At 37.1% G+C, this 21,022-nt stretch overlaps 1 protein-coding gene across 1 annotated transcript in view; it reads right to left on the reverse strand.

Annotated features, from left to right (window-relative positions):
• DNAI7 (dynein axonemal intermediate chain 7) overlaps positions 1 to 15,695 on the reverse strand; it is a 73,450-nt gene extending 57,755 nt beyond the window's left edge. Inside the window, exons 1-4 of the mRNA XM_040234588.1 lie at positions 15,399 to 15,695; positions 12,844 to 12,935; positions 8,830 to 8,931; positions 7,621 to 7,758 (exon numbers count right to left, since the gene is read on the reverse strand). Of these exons, the coding sequence (XP_040090522.1) occupies positions 7,621 to 7,758; positions 8,830 to 8,931; positions 12,844 to 12,935; positions 15,399 to 15,522 (456 nt within the window). The 5' untranslated portion in view covers positions 15,523 to 15,695. The remainder of the gene's footprint in view (positions 1 to 7,620; positions 7,759 to 8,829; positions 8,932 to 12,843; positions 12,936 to 15,398) is intronic.
• Positions 15,696 to 21,022: the final 5,327 nt, after the last annotated feature.

The following is a 21,022-nucleotide window of genomic DNA, read 5'->3' on the forward strand; positions in this document are numbered from 1 at the left end:
ATGTCAGGGTTGTATATTGTCACCCTGCTTATTTAACTTATATGCAGAGTACATCATGAGAAACGCTGGGCTGCAAGAAGCACAAGCTGGAATCAAGATTGCCGGGAGAAATATCAATCACCTCAGACATGCAGATGACACCACCCTTATGGTAGAAAATGAAGAGGAACTAAAAAGCCTCTTGATGAAAGTGAAAGTGGAGAGTGAAAAAGTTGGCTTAAAGCTCAACATTCAGAAAACTAAGATCATGGCATCTGGTCCCATCACATCATGGGAAATAGATGGGGAAACAGTGGAAACAGTGTCAGACTTTATTTTTTGGGCTCCAAAATCACTGCAGATGGTGACTGCAGCCATGAAATTAAAAGACGCTTACTCCTTGGAAGGAAAGTTATGACCAACCTAGATAGCATATTCAAAAGCAGAGACTTTGCCAACAAAGGTCCATCTAGTCAAGGCTATGGTTTTTCCAGTGGTCATGTATGGGTGTGAGAGTTGGACTGTGAAGAAGGCTGAGTGCCGAAGAATTGATGCTTTTGAACTGTGGTTTGGAGAAGACTCTTGAGAGTCCCTTGGACTGCAAGGAGATCCAACCAGTCCATTCTGAAGGAGATCAACCCTGGGATTTCTTTGGAAGGAATGATGCTAAAGCTGAAAGTACTATGGCCACCTCATGCAAAGAGTTGACTCATTGGAAAAAAACTCTGATGCTGGGAGGGATTGAGGGCAGGAGAAGAAGGGGAATGACAGAGGATGAGATGGCTGGATGGTATCACTGACTCAATGGACGTTTGTCTGAGTGAACTCCGGGAGTTGGTGATGGACAGGGAGGCCTGGCATGCTGCGATCCACTGGGTCGCAAAGAGTCAGACACGACTGAGCGACTGAACTGAACTGAATATTCCATTGTGTATATGTACCACAACTTCCTTATCCATTCATCTGTTAATGGATATCTAGGTTGCTTCCATGTCCTAGCTATTATAAACAGTGCTGCAGTGAACACTGGGGTACATGAGTCTCTTTCAATTCTGGTTTCCTTGGTGTATATGCCAGCAGTGGGATTGCTGGTCATATGGCAGTTCTATTTCCAGTTTTTTAAGGAATCTCCACACTGTTCTCCATAGTGGCTATACTAGTTTGCATTTCCACCAACAGTGTAAGAGGGTTCCCTTTTCTCCACACCCTCTCCAGTTTTATCGTTTATAGACTTTTTGATGGCAGCCATTCTGACCAGCGTGAGATGGTACCTCATTGTGGTTTTGATTTGCATTTCTCTGATAATGAGCAATGTTGAGCATCTTTTCAAGTGTTTGTTAGCCACCTGTATGTCTTCTATGGAGAAATGTCTGTTTAGTTCTTTGGCGCATTTTTTGATCAGGTTGTTTTTCTGGTATTGAGCTGCATGAATTGCTTATATATTTTGGAGATTAATTCTTTGTCAGTTGCTTCATTTGCTATTATTTTCTCTCATTCTGAAGGCTGCCTTTTCACCTCGCTTATAGTTTCTGTTGTTGTGCAAAAGCTTTTAGGTTTAATTAGGTCTCATTTATTTATTTTTGTTTTTATTTCCATTCCTCTGGGAGGTAGATCATAGAGGATCTTGCTGTGATTTATGTCAAAGAGTGTTCTGCCTACGTTTTCCTCTAAGAGTTTTATGGTTTCTGGTCTTACATTTAGACCTTTAATCCATTTTGAGTTTATTTTTGTATATGGTGTTAGAAAGTGTTCTAGTTTCATTCTTTTACAGGTGGTTGACCAGTTTTCCCAGCACCACTTGTTATTTGAAATTGTCTTTTCTCCATTGTATATTTTTGCCCCCTTTGTCAAAGATAAGGTGTCCAAAGGGGCATGGATTTATCTCTGGGCTTTCTATTTTGTCCCACCGATCTATATTTCTGTCTTTGTGCCAGTATCATACTGTCTTGATCACTGTAGCTTTGTAGTATAGCCTGAAGTCAGGCAGGTTGATTCCTCCAGTTCCATTCTTCTTTCTCAAGATTGCTTTGGTTGTTCGAGGTTTTCTGTGTTTCCATATGAATTTTGAAACTACTTGTTTTAGTTCTGTGAAAAATACCATTGGTAGCTTGATAGGGATTGCACTGAATCTATAGTTTGCTTTGGGTAGTACATTCATTTTCACTATATTGATTCTTCTAATCCACAAACATGGTACTTTTCTCCATCTATTTGTGTCATCTTCGATTTCTTTCATCAGTGTTTTATAGTTTTCTATATATAGGTCTTCTGTTTCTTTAGGTAAATTTATTTCTAAGTATTTTATTCTTTTCACTGCAAAAGTGAGTGGGATTGTTTCCTTAATTTCTGTTTTCTCATTAGTAGTGTATAGGAATGCAAGGGATTTCTGTGTATTAATTTCATATCCTGCAACTTTACTATAGTCATTGATTAGCTCCAGTAATTTTCTGGTGGTATCTTTACAGTTTTTTATATAGAGGATCCTGTCATTTGCAAACAGAGTTTTACTTCTTTTCCAATCTGGATTCCTTTTATTTCTTTTTCTTCCCTGATTGCTGTGGCTAGGACTTCCAAAACTATGTTGAATAGTAGTGATGAGTGTGGGCACCCTTGTCTTGTTCCTGATTTTAGAGGAAATACTTTCAATTTTTTGCAATTGAGGATAATGTTTGTTGTGGGTTTGTCGTATATGGCTTTTATTATGTTGAGGTATGTTCCTTCAATGCCTGCTTTCTGGAGAGTTTTGATCATAAATGAGTGTTGAATTTTGCCAAAGGCTTTCTCTGCATCTGTTAAGATAATCATATGGTTTTTATCTTTCAATTTGTTAATGTGGTGTACCACATTGATTGATTTGTGAATATTGAAGAATCCTTGCATCACTGGGATAAAGCCCACTTGGTCATGATGTATGATCTTTTTAGTATGTTGTTGGATTCTGTTTCCTAGAATTTCGTTGAGGATTTTTGCATCTGTGTTCATCAGTGATATTGGTCTGTAGTTTACCTTTTTTGTGGCATCTTTGTCTGGTTTTGGTATTAGGGTGATGGTAGCCTCACAGAATGAGTTTGGGAGTTTGCCTTCCTCTGAAATTTTCTGGAAGAGTTTGAGTAGAATAGGTGTTAGCTCCTCTTTGAATTTTTGGTAGAATTCACCTGTGAAGCCATCTGGTCCCGGGCTTTTGTTTGTTGGAAGATTTTTGATTATAGCTTCAATTTCCTTGTTTGTGATGGGTCTGTTAAGATATTCTATTTATTCCTGGTTCAGTTTTGGAAGGTTATGCTTTTCTAAGAATTTGTCCATTTCTTCCAAATTGTCCATTTTATTGGCATATAATTGCTCATAGTAGTCTCTTACAATCTCTTGTATTTCTGTGTTGTCATTTCTCCATTTTGATTTCTAATTTTATTGATTTGATTCTTCTCCCTTTTTTTCTCTATTTCTGCTCTGATTTTTCAGAGCCTAACTCACCCAGGAGAAAGGAAAAATCCAAATACAACTGGCTTTAGTCATTCCCTCTCACCTAAGAAAGGACAGGAAAAGTTAAAAACACTTGTGGATTCATTGTCCAGAGACATAGGATTACTTAAAGACTGAGACCTAATCACAAGACTACAGAACTCTTCCTTCCCACCTCACTACCACATTACACAAGGCTTATTTACAACAGTTCTTTTACCCAGTCCATCATATCTGGCTATCAAGAAAAAATTACAAGGTATACCAAAAGGCAAAAACAACAAATTGAAAAGACAAAGCAAGCATCAGAACCATACATGGTAGAACCAGACAGACATGGTGGGATATGAAGATTAGAACAGGAATTTAAAACACCTGTGATTAATGTGCTATAGGTTCTAATGGATAAAGTAGACAGCATGCAAGAATTAGATGGGTGATGTAAAACTGAAAGAAGGAAATCCCAAGAAAGAACCAAAAAGAAATGCTAGAGGTCATTTCATCAGAAACAAAGAATACATTTGATGGGCTTATTCCTCAACTGGACACAGCTGAGGAAGGTATCTCTGAGAGTATTTATCAAGAGAATCCTCAAAAACCAAAAAGCAAAGAGAACAAAGACTGAAAAAAGCCAGTAGAGAATAACCAAGGAGTTTGGAACAACTTAAAATAAATGTGGCACACACATAATGGAAATACCAGGAGGAAAAGAAGGAAAGAAACAGAAGAAATATTTGAAATAAAAATGGCTGAGAATTTCCCTCAAACTAATGTCAGACACCAAACCAAGATTGAGGAATCTCAGAGAATACTAAGTAAGATAAATGCCCCAGAAACCTGTTTGCATATCATTTTCAAAGGACAGAAAATAAAAAATAAAGAAAAATTCCTGAAAGCAGCCCAAGGGAAAAAACACCTTACCTTTAGAAGAACAAAGTTAAGAATTATATCCAACTTCTCAGAAATCATACAAGCAAGTGGAGAGACATTCAGTGTTGGGAAAAATTAAGGCACAGTATGATCAAGGAACAACAAATAAATAGCAGAATGTAATTTTTTTCCTACAGAAGAAGCACCAGCTTTATTTTAGGAAATAATCATATGTAATGGAATAGGATTTTTTTTACTGTAATCAGAATGACCTTTTGATGTGCTGTGAAGCATGAAAGCAATGACTGAGTAAACTCAGCTGAAAAGCAGTACAGCATATAAAGAATCTGCTGCTGCTAAGTCACTTCAGTCGTGTCCGACTCTGTGCGACCCCATAGACGGCAGCCTACCAGGCTCCCCTGTCCCTGGGATTCTCCAGGCAGAGTAGAATTTAATTTTGAAAACTGACATAGATAATATATAGAAATTTTCTAAAGTAAGAGAGAGAGCATAGTTGTGCTGGGTAGTGTGGGATCAAGCCAGAAACCTGGGCTTCATCCTCACTCTCTTACCAGTGGCATGATCTGGGACAAGTTATTTAACATCTGAATCTCGCTTTCTTCATTTGAAAAATGGGGATGATGGTGCCTACCTCACAGGGTTATTGGAGTTACTCACAGCAGCATGAGTAACTTAAACCAGGCTGAGAATGTCTGCCATAGTAAGGCTTACATAAGAATTTGCCATACAAATAAATTTGATAATTTGGAACTTGATGTTTACTGTGGGATAGTGCTCAGTTGCATCCTACTCTTTGCACCCCATGGACTGTAGCAAACTCCCAGAGTTTGCTCCCCAGCAGGCCCCTCTGTCCATGGTTCTCCAGGCAAGAATATTGGAGTGGGTTGCCATTTCCTACTCCAGGGCATCTTCCTGACCCAAGGATCAAACCCACATCTCTTAAGTCTCCTGCATTGGCAGGTGGATTCTTTACCACTGAGCCACTTGGGAAGCCCTACCATGGGATTACTGCTATCCAGTTCTTTCCGTTCATCTTGTGACTTCTTGCTTTAGTTTCCTGCTGTTATTGATTACTCTCCTTGTCTGTCTCCTGTTTTATTTTACTTATCCTTTTCTCATCTTCCCTACTATTTATTATTTCTGCCTCTATACCCCACATTTGTAACAGGAAGATGTCATACCCAGCTCATCACTGGTGAACTCTAGTACTACTTCCTGCTGCCTCTGCTATTTAAAGAGCAGCAGATTCCTGGACCAGCATCATGTCATGGAAGCCTCAGTCGGGAGAGAGGATATGAAAGAACACTCTGTGAGGACTCTGTTAGCAGCCAAACCCCTCATGGGAGGCTCTTTGGAATCTTTGGAAAGTCAGAGTAAGGCTCATCTAAGGTCTTGTAGGGGACCATAAGCAAGTCACTATCTGTTTCTTCGTGTGTAAAATGAATCTCAAAAAAAAAAATAAAAAATAAAAAAATAAAATGAATCTCATAAGCTTGTTTTCCAGATTAAATTAGGCAAACATATTATGACCTTAACAGTCTGGAGTTATTCCACTCTATAGGCACATGGAGAAGTAAACCACAGTGATAAGAACTGCAACATGGTAAGGAAATGAAACAAAAAGCATTAGAGAATAAAAGGACCAAGAGGGGTGAATTCTTTGTGTTGGTGTTGTTCAGTTGCTAAGTCATGTTCAACTCTTTGCAACTCCATGGACTGCAGCACGCCAGGCTCCTCAGTCCTTCACTATCTCCCAGAGTTTGCTCAAGTGCGTGTCCATTGAGTCAGTGAAATTACCTAACCATTTCATCCTCTGCCATCCTCTTCTCTTTTTGCCTTTAATCTTTCCTAGCATCAGGGTCTTTCCCAATGAGTCAGCTCTTCGTATCAGATAGCCAAAGTTTCCATTGCTACATTGGTGTATCTAAGTGTGGATTCCTTTCTGTTTATCCTAACTTGGGATTTGTTGGGTTTCTGAGGATTCTGGGAAATTGTCAGTCTGATGAATATTGTCTCTTCTTTATTCTACATCTCCTTCTGGTACTCCTTGTCAATATACCTTTAGTCCTTTTTGTTCCATCATACATGTCTGTTAACTACTCCTTGATAATTTTTCATCTCTTCACTGTGCTGCATTCTGATAAATTCTTCCAATCTAACTACTAACCCGCTCATTATTAAGAATTCTTGGTAGAGACATTATTGTTTTGCCTTCATCAAGCTAAATATGAGCCAATCAAGTGCATATCATCACCCTTCACAGTGTAGGTTTTCATCTATTATCCACATTACCTTTGTGAGGCTCTCAGCCATAAAAGGGTCTCTGATATCACTTGCTACCTTGCTTGTACCTTAGGCTTGCCTCCTGATGCTCCTTTAAACCAACGATAAGCCACAAAAGATTAACAAATAGACACTTTCTAGGAAGCCACTGACTTTGACACTTGTCCACTTTTCTGAACTGTCTTACGGACTCCAAGATTTTTCCTTTACTTTCCTTTGAGCTAGGCAATGGATTTAAATGTCACAACTTTTTTTCCTGGCATTTTTAAGTGCATGGTAAGTTGGTAGTGCCTCAGGTTAACCTATCCATCCTATTTGTAGAAATAGAAAGTAGGATATTCTTATTCATCTTTGTACTTGTAGTGCTTAAAAGAGGTGCTTGGCTTATAGTTAACATTAAAAAAAATATGTGTAATGAATCACTGAAAAGTGGATAATTCTGGCTGAAGATAAAATCATACACTTTTACACTTGTTATCTACAAAAATGGGTGCAACTTGATTTTTTTCTGGAATTGGATACACTTACAGTTAATGTTACAGTTTTGGACTTCCTGGTAGCTCAGATGGTAAAGCATCTGCCTACAACGCGGGAGACCTGGGTTCTATCCCTGGGTTGGGAAGACTCCCTGGAGAAGGAAATGGCAACCCACTCCAGTACTCTTGCCTGGAAAATCCCATGGATGGAGGAGCGTGGTAGGCTATAGTCCATGGGGTCACAAAGAGTCGGACACAACTGAGTGACATCACTTTCACTTTCACATTTCACATTTCACAGTTAATGTTTCAGATTTGTTAGGCTGATCTTACCTAAGCTGGTGAGAGGTTTTTAGGAGTGGTAAAAATAAAAAATAAAATAAAAACACGAGCAAATATTTTTCTTCCTAACCAAGAAAGAAGTAGTGTTACTAACTGGCAAATGCAATAATTTTTTCTATTTTGGGAGTCAATATCAGACTATTTATAATTTACATAATTTAAAATCACAGAATAATGCATAAATACTTACATTTAGCACTAGTTTACTCTTCTCAATCACTTCCTCTAAAGTCTCATTGGTTTCCTCTTTCCACAAGGTAATAAAAGTATTAATTTCTTGGGCTATTGAAGGATCAGGACTCCCATCACATTGAATGTAGTGTTTCCACTGTGGAACAGAAATGCTTGCAAGTTCTCACTGATGAAAATTCAACCAAAGATTAAATTACTTCTTTTTTGAGGTATGAACTTATAACCTAGTTTTCCAATTCAGGCGAAAACATATTATGATTTTAGTTACTTGAAGATGTGTCTAAAATACCCAAATATCTCTTCATCAATATAACTTATAAGCTCCAATAATTCAAATAAATAGAAATTATATCTATTGTCATTTTACTTTTAAAACAGTGTTTATGAGATAATTTTGTTTTGCTTTCCTTGCTAATCATATAGCTCCTGTCTTTACACAAGTTTAACATTTGGGTTAATTTATATTTCTCAAATTATTACTAACTATTAATCGTCATGTCATTTTCATATGTCATTCATTCATTGTGTAATCTATGCAAACTCTACATTTGTAATCGTATTGTTTGTGTGTGTGTGTGTGTGTGTGTGTGTGTGTGAGACTTGTTCAGTCATGTACGACTCTTTGCGACCCCATGGACTGAAGCTCACCAGGCTCCTCTGTGTGGAATTCTTCAGGCAAAAATACTGGAGTGGGTTGCCATTTCCTTTTCCAAGGGATCTTTCTGACCCAGGGATTGAACCTAGGTCTCCCACATTGCAGGCAGATTCTTTACCATCTGAACCACCAGAGAAGCCCAATCATATTGTGATTACAATTTTTTTGCTTTAAGTTATACTATAATCTTTGCCATATTACTACAGTTTTTCCTTTTTAACCACTGATATTGTTTCCAAAGCTGCAGTTTTCAACAACACTCGACTGCCTCGGGGTCAAACTTTTTATATTTTAATTTAGGATAATTTCCTCAATATAAATTCCCCAAAATTAAATCAGAGTCAAAGGATATAAAAATGTCAAAGATCTTATTGACAAATAGATTTCTTAAAAGCTATATGAATTTAATTTGCTACAAGCAAATGAGAGAGATCTGTCAGATTAAATTTTTTATAGACACATTTAAAGTTTCCTGTTATTAAGATGGATATCGGATTATAACTCCCTCTTATGGTATAAAAGTGTTAGCTAAAAAAATAAAATCAGTCCTACCTGGGAAAGAAATCTATTATCTCGTTTCAATTTCTCTGCTTCAGGAAAACATGTTTCTAATAAATAAAGTTCTTCAAGCTCTTCATTTCTCCTTTCTAGATCCTGTTTCATGGGGATAGATACATTGATCTTTTTTTAATTTCAGCTTTGTATTTCGTAAGTAGCATCTAAAATTTACTGGATAAATATTTAATTTCAAGATGATACTACAATTCGTTTAAATGTAACTGATATTTCATGACTGGGATAATCACAATGGTGTGATCACTCATCTAGAGCCAGACATCCTGGAATGTGAAGTCAAGTGGGCCTTAGAAACCATCACTACGAACAAAGCTAGTGGAGGTGATGGCATTCCAGTTGAGCTATTTCAAATCTTGAAAGATGATGCTGTGAAAGTGTTGCACTCAATATGCCAGCAAATTTGGAAAACTCAGCAGTGGCCACAGGACTGGAAAAGATCAGTTTTCATTCCAATCCCAAAGAAGGCAATGCCAAAGAATGCTCAAACAAATTGCACTCATCTCACACGCTAGTAAAGTAATGGTCAAAATTCTCCAAGCCAGGCTTTAGCAATACGTGAACCGTGAACTTCCTGATGTTCAAGCTGGTTTTAGAAAAGGCAGAGGAACCAGAGATCAAATTGCCAACATCCTCTGGATTATGGAAAAAGCAAGAAAGTTCCAGAAAAACATTGATTTCTGCTTTATTGACTATGCCAAAGCCTTTGATTGTGTGGATCACAAGAAACTGTGGAAAATTCTGAGAGAAATGGGAATACCAGACCACCTGACCTGCCTCTTGAGAAATCTGTATACAGGCCAGGAAGCAACAGTTAGACCTGGACATGGAACAATAGACTGGTTCCAAATAGGAAAAGGAGTACTTCAAGGCTATATATTGTCACCCTGCTTATTTAACTTATATGCAGAGTACATCATGAGAAACGCTGGACTGGAAGAAGCAAAAGCTGGAATCAAGATTGCCAGGAGAAACATCAAGAACCTCAGATATGCAGATGACACCACCCTTATGGCAGAAAGTGAAGAGGAACTCAAAAGCCTCTTGATGAAAGTGAAAGAGGAGAGTGAAAAAGTTGGCTTAAACCTCAACATTCAGAAAACGAAAATCATGGCCTCTGGTCCCATCACTTCATGGGAAATAGATGGGGAAACAGTGGAAACAGTGTCAGACTTTATTTTTTGGGCTCCAAAATCACTGCAGATGGTGACTGCAGCCATGAAATTAAAAGACTCTTACTCCTTGGAAGGAAAGTTATGACCAACCTAGATAGCATATTCAAAAGCAGAGACATTACTTTGCCGACTAAGGTCCATCTAGTCAAGGCTATGGTTTTTCCAGTGGTCATGTATGGATGTGAGAGTTGGACTGTGAAGAAGGCTGAGTGCCGAAGAATTGATGCGTTTGAACTGTGGTGTTGGAGAAGACTCTTGAGGGTCCCTTGGACTGCAAGGAGATCCAATCAGTCCATTCTGAAGGAGATCAACCCTGGGATTTCTTTGGAAGGAATGATGCTAAAGCTGAAACTCCAGTACTTTGGCCACCTCATGCGAAGAGTTGACTCATTGGAAAAGACTTTGATGTTGGGAGGGATTGGGGGCAGGAGGAGAAGGGGATGACAGAGGATGAGATGGCTGGATGGCATCACAGACTCGATGGACGTGAGTCTGAGTGAACTCCGGAAGTTGGTGATAGACAGGGAGGCCTGGCGTGCTGCAATTCATGGGGTCGCAAAGAGTCAGACACGACTGAGCAACTGAACTGAACTGAACTGAACTGATATTTCTAAAAGGTTTCATCTGAAACAGTGGTGTATATAGTGTGATATGCAGCCTCCAGGTGGATCCTCCAAATTCCTTCGGGATCAGTGAGGTCAAATCTATTTTAATGACAATACTATGACTTTATTTGCTCTTTTTGCAGGGTACACATTTGCAAGATGGTGTAAAATTGCTGGCGCCTTTGCTCAAATCAAGGCACAAGCTTTATTAGTGGTCATATTCTTCAGAAAAGAGGGGTGATAAGTAGCCAGGTTCACATAAGAATGACCTGATGAAGAAGTAAAAATTATTAATTGTATTAAATGTAAAAACTTAAGTATATGTCCTTCGATATTCTGTGTGGTAAGATGGGAAGAATGCATAGAGCACTTTTGCTGCATATCAAAGAACAATGCTATCTTGAGAAATAAACATCTGTGCAACTGTTTGAGTACTTTGGCAGACCTTCTGTCAGAAATGAATGAACTGACCATGTCACTTTCAGGAAACACTGCTGCCCTTGATAAAATTCAAGCTTTCAAATAAAAGTTTGAATTTTAGAAAACCTGTATCCACTACTAGGGAGCCTGACAGTTTCCTGATCCTTAAAACCTTTTCCTGTTTGGCTGGAGTTGACACTAATGCATGTGATCTTTTTGATAATGAATTATAAGAAAACATCAACATTTGGAAGCAAATAATTCAGTGAACCATTTTTTCCCAAGCTATCAAGTCATGATGTTGCAAAATCATGTGTCAATACAAGATTTATTCAGAGTATAAAAACAGATCAACATTTAGTGTAACAGAGTACACAAAGTTCATTTATTTGGTTTCAGATTCCACATTAAGATGCTACCACCTATTGAGTTTCAGTATAGTAGCAAGGCAAGAATCCACAATCATCTGAAAGGCTGTTACAATATTTCTCCTTTTTCCAACTATCTATATGAGGCCAAATTTTCTTTCTTTATATTTACTTCAGTCAAAACAACACACAGTGTAACAGATGGAATAATGAAGTAAGGAGGAGATCCAGGAGGGCTTCCCAGGTGGCACTCGTGGTAAAGAACCTGCCTGCCCATGGGATTCAGGTTAGATCCCTGGGTTGGGAAGATCTCTTGGAGGAAGGCATGGCAACCCACTCCAGTATTCCTGCCTAGAGAAATCTCATGAACAGAGGAGTCTGGCAGGCTGCAGTCCATAGGGTCGCAGAGTCGGACACGACTGAAGTGACCCAGCATATATTTGAGATCCAGCTGTCTTTTGTTAAGTCAGACATTAAAGAGCTTTAAGAGATATAAACAATGCCAGTCATTTCCCTAATTTAAATATACATTTATGTGGTAACAGATGTTAACTATATTTATTGTGGGATCATTTCACAATACATACAACTATTGAATCATTATGTCATACATTTGAAACTAATATAATTTTATAACTCAGTAAGTACTGCAATTGTTTTTTTTCTTTAAGTATGTTTAATGTGTTTACTTTTTAATTCATGTTTACATTTAACAATGTCTAATCTCTATTAATACAATAAATATCTTGAAATTTGTTTTAATTTCTAATATGATAAATATTTATACATATAAACTGTCTAAACAAAAACTTCTTGGGGATCTTCACTTTTTAATAGTAATGAGGCTTTGTCCTGAGATTAAAAGGTCTCAGAACTACTGATTCAATAATGAAGAAATCTGGTGAAAAAGAGAAGTGAAATTTTAAAAGGAGAGGTAGAATTTGAACATTTTTTGGTTCCTATATTTAATTATCCATAAGATAGATTGAGAATAATAACTTAATGGTTATAAGCATGAGCTCTGAAGGAACACTACTTCTATCTAAGTCTTGGCTATGAAATTTATTAGCTGTTTAATCTGTCCATATTCCTCAATTTCCTCATCTGTGAAATGTGGGTAATAATTTACCCACCATAACTTTATGGTAGGATCAAATGAGTTAAATCAGTTCATACAGGCCTAAATATTATGGGTATCTATGGAAGAGGATGATATTAAATGGCCAAATAGATCTGATTGCTGTTGTTTTAGTTTCTAAGTCATGACTGACTTTTTGTGACCCAATGGACTGTAGCCCACCAGGCTACTCTGTCCATGGGATCTCCCAGGCAAAAATACCAGAGTGGGCTGCATTTCCTTCTCCAAAATAGATCTGATAGCCACATAGTTTGTCTTCAGTAATAATATCATTAATGTTTACTTACTTTTGCTTCAAGTTTTTGCAATTTTTCATTCTCAATTCGTTGTATTTCAAGTCTTTCCATTTCTTCTTTTTCATATTTCACACGTGCTTCTTCTAAAGAACAACAGCAAGAAAATTTTTTAGTCTGTTTTTAAGCACTTAAAACGAATTCAAATATTTAAGATATAGTGGTGGTAGAATACTAGATTTAAGTCACAGCCTTTATCATGTGGTAGAAATAAAACTGCCAGATTTCTTTCAGAAAAAAAAAAAAACATGACTCTCAAAATTTCTGGCCCACAAGTATATTTCTCTTCCCCAAAAAGTTTATAGCAATCTAATAATGATTTTAATAAATGAAAAGTGACAGATCTATCATGGGTAATTAAGAAGAAATAAAATCTTCAGATTTCCATAATCTTGTGACATCCACACCATCAGAAGTAACTACTTAAATTTTCTCTTGCTTTCACTGTTAAAAAATAAAACACAAAATATACGTTAAAGAATAAGAGTTTAACCCAAAATAATAAAACATTCGCCAAGCAGTAGGTCCTGATACTGTACTCTTATCATGTCACCTAAAGGATTTATATGATTATTAATAAAAAATCAATTTGGAAACTAATGTGCTGGTGGTGCTCAGTTGCTAAGTCATGTCTGACTCTTTGCGATCTCATGAACTGTAACCCTGCCAGGCTCCTCTGTCCAGGGGATTTTCCAGGCAAAAATACCGGAGTGGGTTGCCATTTCTTCCTCCAGGGGATCTCAACCTGTGTCTCCTGCATTGGTAGGCAGATTCCTTACCACTGAGCCACCTGGGAAGCTAAGGACAGACATTTAAAACCCAGTATGAATCAACAGATGTTCTTCATGTGAAAAGCTACAACTATCTGAACTATTCAGATTTTTAAAGTCACTTTTCGGTATTCTAAATAACCAAATTTTTATTAATTTCTACCTGACATTCTTTAACAAATGAAAATCCTCTTTAAATTTGGCAAATAGATATTATTACACTGTAAGAACTTAGGCTGCTCTATGTGTTTCTTGCTAGTATATATTTCCCATATTTGAGTTTAAGAATTCTTACTGCACAATCAGCACCAATTTAAGTAAGTAATGATATAAACACTTTAAGATAGGATTGCCATATTTAGCAAATAAAAATATAGGATGTTCAGATGAATTTGAATTTCAGATAAATAATGGAATTTTTTTTTTGGTTCAAGTATATACTAAATATTGCATGGGTAAATTATCCCAAATTATCCATTGTTTATCTGAAATTGAAATTTAACTGGGCATCCTGTATTTTATCTGGCAACTCTCCTTCAAGATATATCTGATTCAAATGTATTCTTTTTAATGGCTGAGTATAGAACAGTCTTTTGGACTCTGTGGGAGAGAGCGAGGGTGGGATGATTTGGGAGAATGGCACTGAAACATGTATAATATCATATATGAAACAAATCACCAGTCCAGGTTTGATGCATGATACTGGATGCTTGGGGCTGGTGCACTGAAACGACCCAGAGGGATGGTACGGGGAGGGAGGCAGGAGGGGGGTTCAGGATGGGGAACACGTGTATACCTGTGGCGGATTCATGATGATGTATGGCAAAACCAATACAATATTGTAAAGTAATTAACCTTCAATTAAAATAAATAAATTTATATTTAGAAAAAGATATATCCGAAAGTGATTGGTGGGTATGCTTTAAAAAATAAACAGCTACTATAAAACACTGTTGTTTAGTTGCTAAGTTGTGTCTGACTCTTTTGTGACTCCATGGACTATAGCCCACCAGGCTCCTCTGTCCATGGGATTCCCCAGGCAAGAATACTGGAGTGGGATGCCATTTCCTTCTCCAGGGGATGTTTCTGACCCAGAGATCGAACCTGTGTCTTCTGCATTGCAGGAAGATACTTTACCACTGAGCTACCAGGGAAGCCCATTATAAAACATTAAATTCATTAAAAAGAATACATTTGAATCAGTTCTAATGAGGTGGATGAAACTGGAGCCGATTATATAGAGTGAAGTAAGCCAGAAAGAAAAACACCAATACAGTATACTAACGCATATATATGGAATTTAGAAAGATAGTAATGATAACCCTGTATGCGAGACAGCAAAAGAGACACAGATGTATAGAACAGTCTTTTGGACTCTGTGGGAGAGGGAGAGGGTGGGATGATTTGGGAGAATGGCATTGAAACATGTATAATATCATATAAGAAATGAATCACCAATCTAGGTTCGATGCAGGAAACAGGATGCTTGGGGCTGATGCACTGGGATGACCCAGAGGGATGGAATGGGGAGGGAGGTGGGAGAGGGGTTCAGGATTGGGAACACGTGTACACCCATGGCAGATTCATGTTGATGTATGGCAAAACCAATACAATATTGTAAAGTAAAAAAATAAAATAAAATCTGAAAAAAAACATTAAATTCAAAAAATTAAAAATTTTGAAAATTGTCTTTAAAAAGTATTGATTGGATGACAGAAACACCAACCTATTGTTAGCATTACCTGCATATGAAAATTGTTACCACTGTGTGTCTTATACCTTCCTCTTTTTGTCGTTTCTCTTCTTCCTCTTGTATCTGCTTCAACCGGTCAGCTTTGGTGATTTTCTTTTTCTTACTGCCAGACTTAATAAAGGTCACAACTTTTAAAAAGGTTATTAACATGTACACAAACTACTTAAAAGCACTTTTACTTCCATGAATCTAGTCCTCTATTTATTCAAATAAAACTGCCTATTAAGTGCAAAGCCTTGACTCAGGGCCTTAAGGACAAAATACAGAAACAGTAGGAAAATTAGCATATAAATTATTCAAAGGCAAAATTGACATTGATAAGTATATACCATTTAATTCTGTCATTCCCAGGTTTCACATCTTTTAAGTGGTGTTAAATAAAATCTCACTTCATTTTTATAAGGATTAAAATAAAATATGTAAAAATATATTTAACACTGCCACATGCCTATAAAAATTAATTTTTTAATGACTAACAGGTATAAATAGTTATTTTGCAAGTAAGGAGAAATTTTTCCAAAAGTTGGGGTCAAGTAAAATTTGTATAGAACAGCTAGTTTGTAAGTCTGTGCCCCAAGGATTTTAATACTTAGATATGAAGGGAAGATACCCCTAGGAATGGAAATGCAGGCATAAGCTATAGAGTTGGGAGAGGACTGGAATGGCCCTGGGAAAAGACCCCAAGAAGAGGAAACAATGGACTCCAGAATGGAAAAGAAGGCCAGAGCCTAAGCCATGGACATTGGACATTATTCTAAAAGAACTGGGAACCCCCAAGAAGTTTTTGAGAAGATCTGTGGCTATTATCTTGAAAACTAACCTGGTATTGGGGGGGGGATTAATTATAAAGATACCATCATTTTTGTGACTATTAACAACTTATAAGGTCGTGATACCGGAAATGCAGATGGAGGATGGATCCAATAAATATTGTATGAGCTAACTTACTTGATAATGATTAAAGCTGGAGGCAAGAAGAGGAAAGGAGTCAGAGAAGAGTCAGAAAGAAAAAACAGTAGTCCAGAAGATGCAAATTAGAAAGAGGAACTGTTTAGAGAAATTTATATATAATTAGTATAACATGTCGGTGGAGCTTCCAGGCAAGGCTTGCAGGCATTGAAATTGAAGAACTGAGGTGCAGCAAAGAGATTAGGATTACAGAATACAGATTTGAGAACTACCTTGGTGATGACCCCCTCCCCTCCATTTTCCCTACAGGAGAGTATAGAAAGAGAAGAGCACCAACTACATTTAGAAATCAATTGTGTGGCTAATCCTTGGGATATACAGACTCTTGGATGACCATCTTCTCTTTCTGGCTCACCTACTGCAGAATGCACCATCGGAATCTCCAACCCACTAGCCCTGTCACTTTTCCACCATTCATCAATCCCCTCTTCCCATACTGTCACTTCTTATCCCAGGGAGATTTCACAGTTCATCACCATTATCACTAACATATATCTCCACCTCCCCTATGTTCCTCTCCCTCTGAGAAGTTCAGCTGGCAAATTCCTAGTTGTAGTTAAACTCAATTCTTCATTTATTCTGTGCTAGCCATAGGGGCAGCTGAACCTTATCAGAGAAAAATACATGAGTTCAAATTTGTGAGCACAAATTTTAAACCGGCTCTAAGCACCATCCAGTATACCTCATGCGAAGAGTTGACTCATTGGAAAAGACCCTGATGCTGGGACGGATTGGGGGCAGGAGGAGAAGGGGACGACAGAAGATGAGATGGCTGGATGGCATCACTGACTCGATGCACATGAGTTTGGGTGAACTCCGGGAGTTGGTGATGGACAGGGAGGCCTGGCATGCTGTGATTCATGGGGTCACAAAGAGTGGGACACAACTGAGCAACTGAACTGAACTGATTTCATTCTCCTCACTCTTCAAACTTCCAAAATCCTCTTCTCTTTCCTACTCTCAAGTGTTGACCTTACCTCTGAACATCACTAGAAACTTTAAGAGTATAAGAGTGTTAGTTGCTCAGTCGTGTCTGACTCTTTGCTACCCTATGGACAGCAGCCCACCAGGCTTCTCTGTTCATGGAATTCTCCAGGTCAGAATACTGGAGTACCCTTCTCCAGGGGATATTCCCAACCCAGAGATTGAATCTGGGTTTCCTACATTGCAGGTAGATTCTTTACCATCTGAGCCACCTGGGAAGCCCAACTTTAAGAATACACACCAAATCTTTGAACCTACCTCTATCTTTGCCTTCCTTCCTGTTATCCATGGATGGACTGTATGTACCTTTTGGTACTGAAGGCTGCATCTCTCACTTTTACACTGAATCCTACCCCTTACTATCTATTTAAGATTTGGCTCCTGAAATTAACACCTCTCAATCTTGTCCACCTCTTAGCAACACCATGGACTATATAATCCATGGAATTTTCCAGGCCAGAATATTGGAGGGGGTAGCCTTTCCCTTCTCCAGGGCATCTTCCCAACACAGGGATCAAACCCAGGTCTCCCACAATGCAGGCGGATTCTTTACCAGCTGAGCCACCAGGGCAGCCCCAGTTAACACCTCTAGTTATTCACAGATTTCTCCCTCCCTTTTACTTCCTGCTCTCTCTTTTGCTCCAATGAAGTGAAGTGAAGTCGCTCAGTCGTGTCCGACTCTTTGAGACCCCATGGACTGTAGCCTACCAGGCTCCTCTGTCCATGGGATTTTCCAGGCAATAGATCTGGAGTGGACTGTCATTTCCTTCTCCAGGGGATATCAGACTGCCTAAAGGGAGTTGCCCACTGCTTCTATGTCCCCATTTTCTGCATGCTCCATTCCAATCAGGCTTTCATTTCTGTTGTACCATTTAAGCCTCTCTTGTCATGGAAGCTTAAGATGGTCATGTTTCCAGTGGCAATGGCCACTTTTCAGCCCTCATTTTGTCATCATCATTTGACAACGTTTTCTTTCTCCATCTTGAAATATTTTCTTCAATAGGCCATCAGGTTGATACTGATTTTGCTTCCTCCCCCTCTAAGAAGACTTCTTAGACTTCTTTTCTGGCTTCTCCTCCCCAGATGTAGTTTATCAGTAACTTTTAAAATTATTTGTTCATATCCCTGAAAGAAGTTTGAAAAGCTATGTACCCATTCAGACATTTTTAAGCTGACACTGAAAACTTTTAACTACAAGTTTAAACATGCAAAAGAAAACTGTAACATCACTCTTTTAAATATTATATCCATCATTATTTAAAATATACCCAATGGATCTACATAATATAGTGATTTAATGGCCAATTTCAATTAAAAATATGAATAAGATTTTTTTTAAATAAAAGTTTTCTAATCCTTTTTTCTTTGATTTCATATTTCCATTCCACTTACCTCACAGACTCTTACCCTACTGTAATACACTTGAAAAACTTTTGCTGATTTTCTTATCATAAATAGGATATGGAAATATTATAAAAATTTCAATTTCCTTGACTCTAAGTTTCTAAGCAATATAAATTTTGCTCTGGATTGAGTTAATTTTTAAATTATTTTGGTGTACAATTGAGTAAAGCAACATTTTATATTACAAATTTTGGTAAGTAAATATTAAAACATAAACAGTAAAATTTTATTAGGTATGCATCTTTCGATGAGACCATTGGGTTTTTTCTTTTCCCTGATTAGTTCACAATCCAAGGATAAATGTTAGCTATTGATGAAGAAAATAAGGATTCAGACAGATTCTATTTTAATTTTTACAGATACAGAAAATGGGAAATCTAGTTTATATTAAAAAGCAAATGAAATAGGTTACAGCTATATCATGCAATTTTTCAAATTCTTTCCACAACAAGATGCCAAAAATTATATTGAGTTGCCAAAAAAATTACTTCTATAATAATCACTAATTTTTGTGATGATGTTCTTATTTTTCTTAAAAGTATTACTACATATGTATATATTCCTAAACAATATAGTTTTCTTACTTTTGAATTTTACATAAATCAAATTCTATTTTATAAATACAACTGTAATTTATTAACTTACTGTCATTAAGTATACATAACAAAAAGTTACCATTTTAACCATTTTTTAGTGTGCACGTCAGTGGCATTAAATACATTCACACTGCTGTACAACACTCAACACCATTCACCTCCAGAACTTTTTCCTCATCCCAAACTAAACTCTGTATCCTTAAAACATTGACTCCCACTCCCTATCACTGCCTACAACCCACCCTCTCTCGATCACCATCCTACTTTCTGTATTTATGAGCTTAATTACTCTAGATATTTTCTATAAGTAGAATAATACAATATTTATCCTTCTGTGTGATTTACTTCTTTAGATACAAATTGTGCTTTGAAAGATTCATCCAAGTGGGGCTATAGCTGCAGCTGGGTATTTTCATTGCTGACTAGTAACTCATTATTTATCCATTCTTCTACTGATTGATATTGGATGGTTTCTAGTTTGTCACTATCATGAATAGTGCTGCTATAAACTTTTAAGTGTATGTATCATGGTATCCACACAGGAGTTTCTCTAGTATATACACCTAGAGGTAAAACTAGTGGGTATGTGTATTTTCAATGTAGTTGAAATTGAATTATTCCAAAAAAAAAAAAGAAATTGAATTATTCCAATTTACACTCCCATAATCATTATCATGGTCAATATTTGTTAATGGCAGTATTTTGCTTCTCTGGCAGTTTTTTGTTTAAAATACAGATAATGCTTATCAGCCTAAGGAAGAGTCCTATAACCTATTAAGTTACAGTAATTGAATTTCTAACTCAATCTAATTTTATTAACTTAATTTCTTACATTAAACCAGTTCTGTCTCCCTGAGATAAGCTGAATGGGGTCATGATTTTTTATCATTCTATATACTTCTAGTTGAGCGTACTAATATTTTGTCAGTAAGAAATTTTGCACTTATGTTCGTGAAATGAATTTCAATTTTCCTTTCTCATACTATTCCCAGATTACCCAGGTAACTTAAAATGAAAGAGGAATGTTTCCTCTTTCTCCATGCTCTAGAATAATTTGTAACAAAATGAAATAATTAATCTTTGAATGAAGAACAAGCTATCAAAGACTTACAGACCTAGGATTTTCTTTCTGGGAAAATCTGAAGCCACTAATATAATTTCTTACATGATTATAGGACTTTCAGGTTTTCTACTTCTTCATGAAACAGCTTAAGAATTTTTTTTCTATTTGTCTAATTCATCTAAATTTTCTAATTTATTGGCATATAAAGCTCTTCAAATTATGTCATTTATTGATAAACTCATGTCTCTCTTTTCATTTCTAAAACAGCCATACTCAAGATACTGCAAGTTTGGTTCCAGGCCATCACAGTAAAGTGACTATTGCAATATTCTAAGTCACAAATATTCAGGTTTCCCAGTGCATATAAAAGTTATGTTTATACCATACTGTAGTCTATTAAATGCACAACTGCACTGTCTAAAAAAAGGTATGCACCTTAACTTAAAAATACTTCATAGCTAAAAAAATGCTGACCATCATCCTAGTACGTGATAGGAATCAATAATGTATTTTTTTTTTAAGATTTTTAAGATTTTCTCCAGTTCAGTCACTCAGTCGTGTCCGACTCCTTGAGACTCCATGAACTGCAGCACACCAGGCCTCCTTGTCCATCACCAACTTCCAGAGTCCACCC

This window comes from Oryx dammah, unplaced genomic scaffold, assembly GCF_014754425.2.
Source record: "Oryx dammah isolate SB20612 unplaced genomic scaffold, SCBI_Odam_1.1 HiC_scaffold_29, whole genome shotgun sequence".
In the NCBI taxonomy this organism is placed as follows: Eukaryota; Metazoa; Chordata; class Mammalia; order Artiodactyla; family Bovidae; genus Oryx; species Oryx dammah.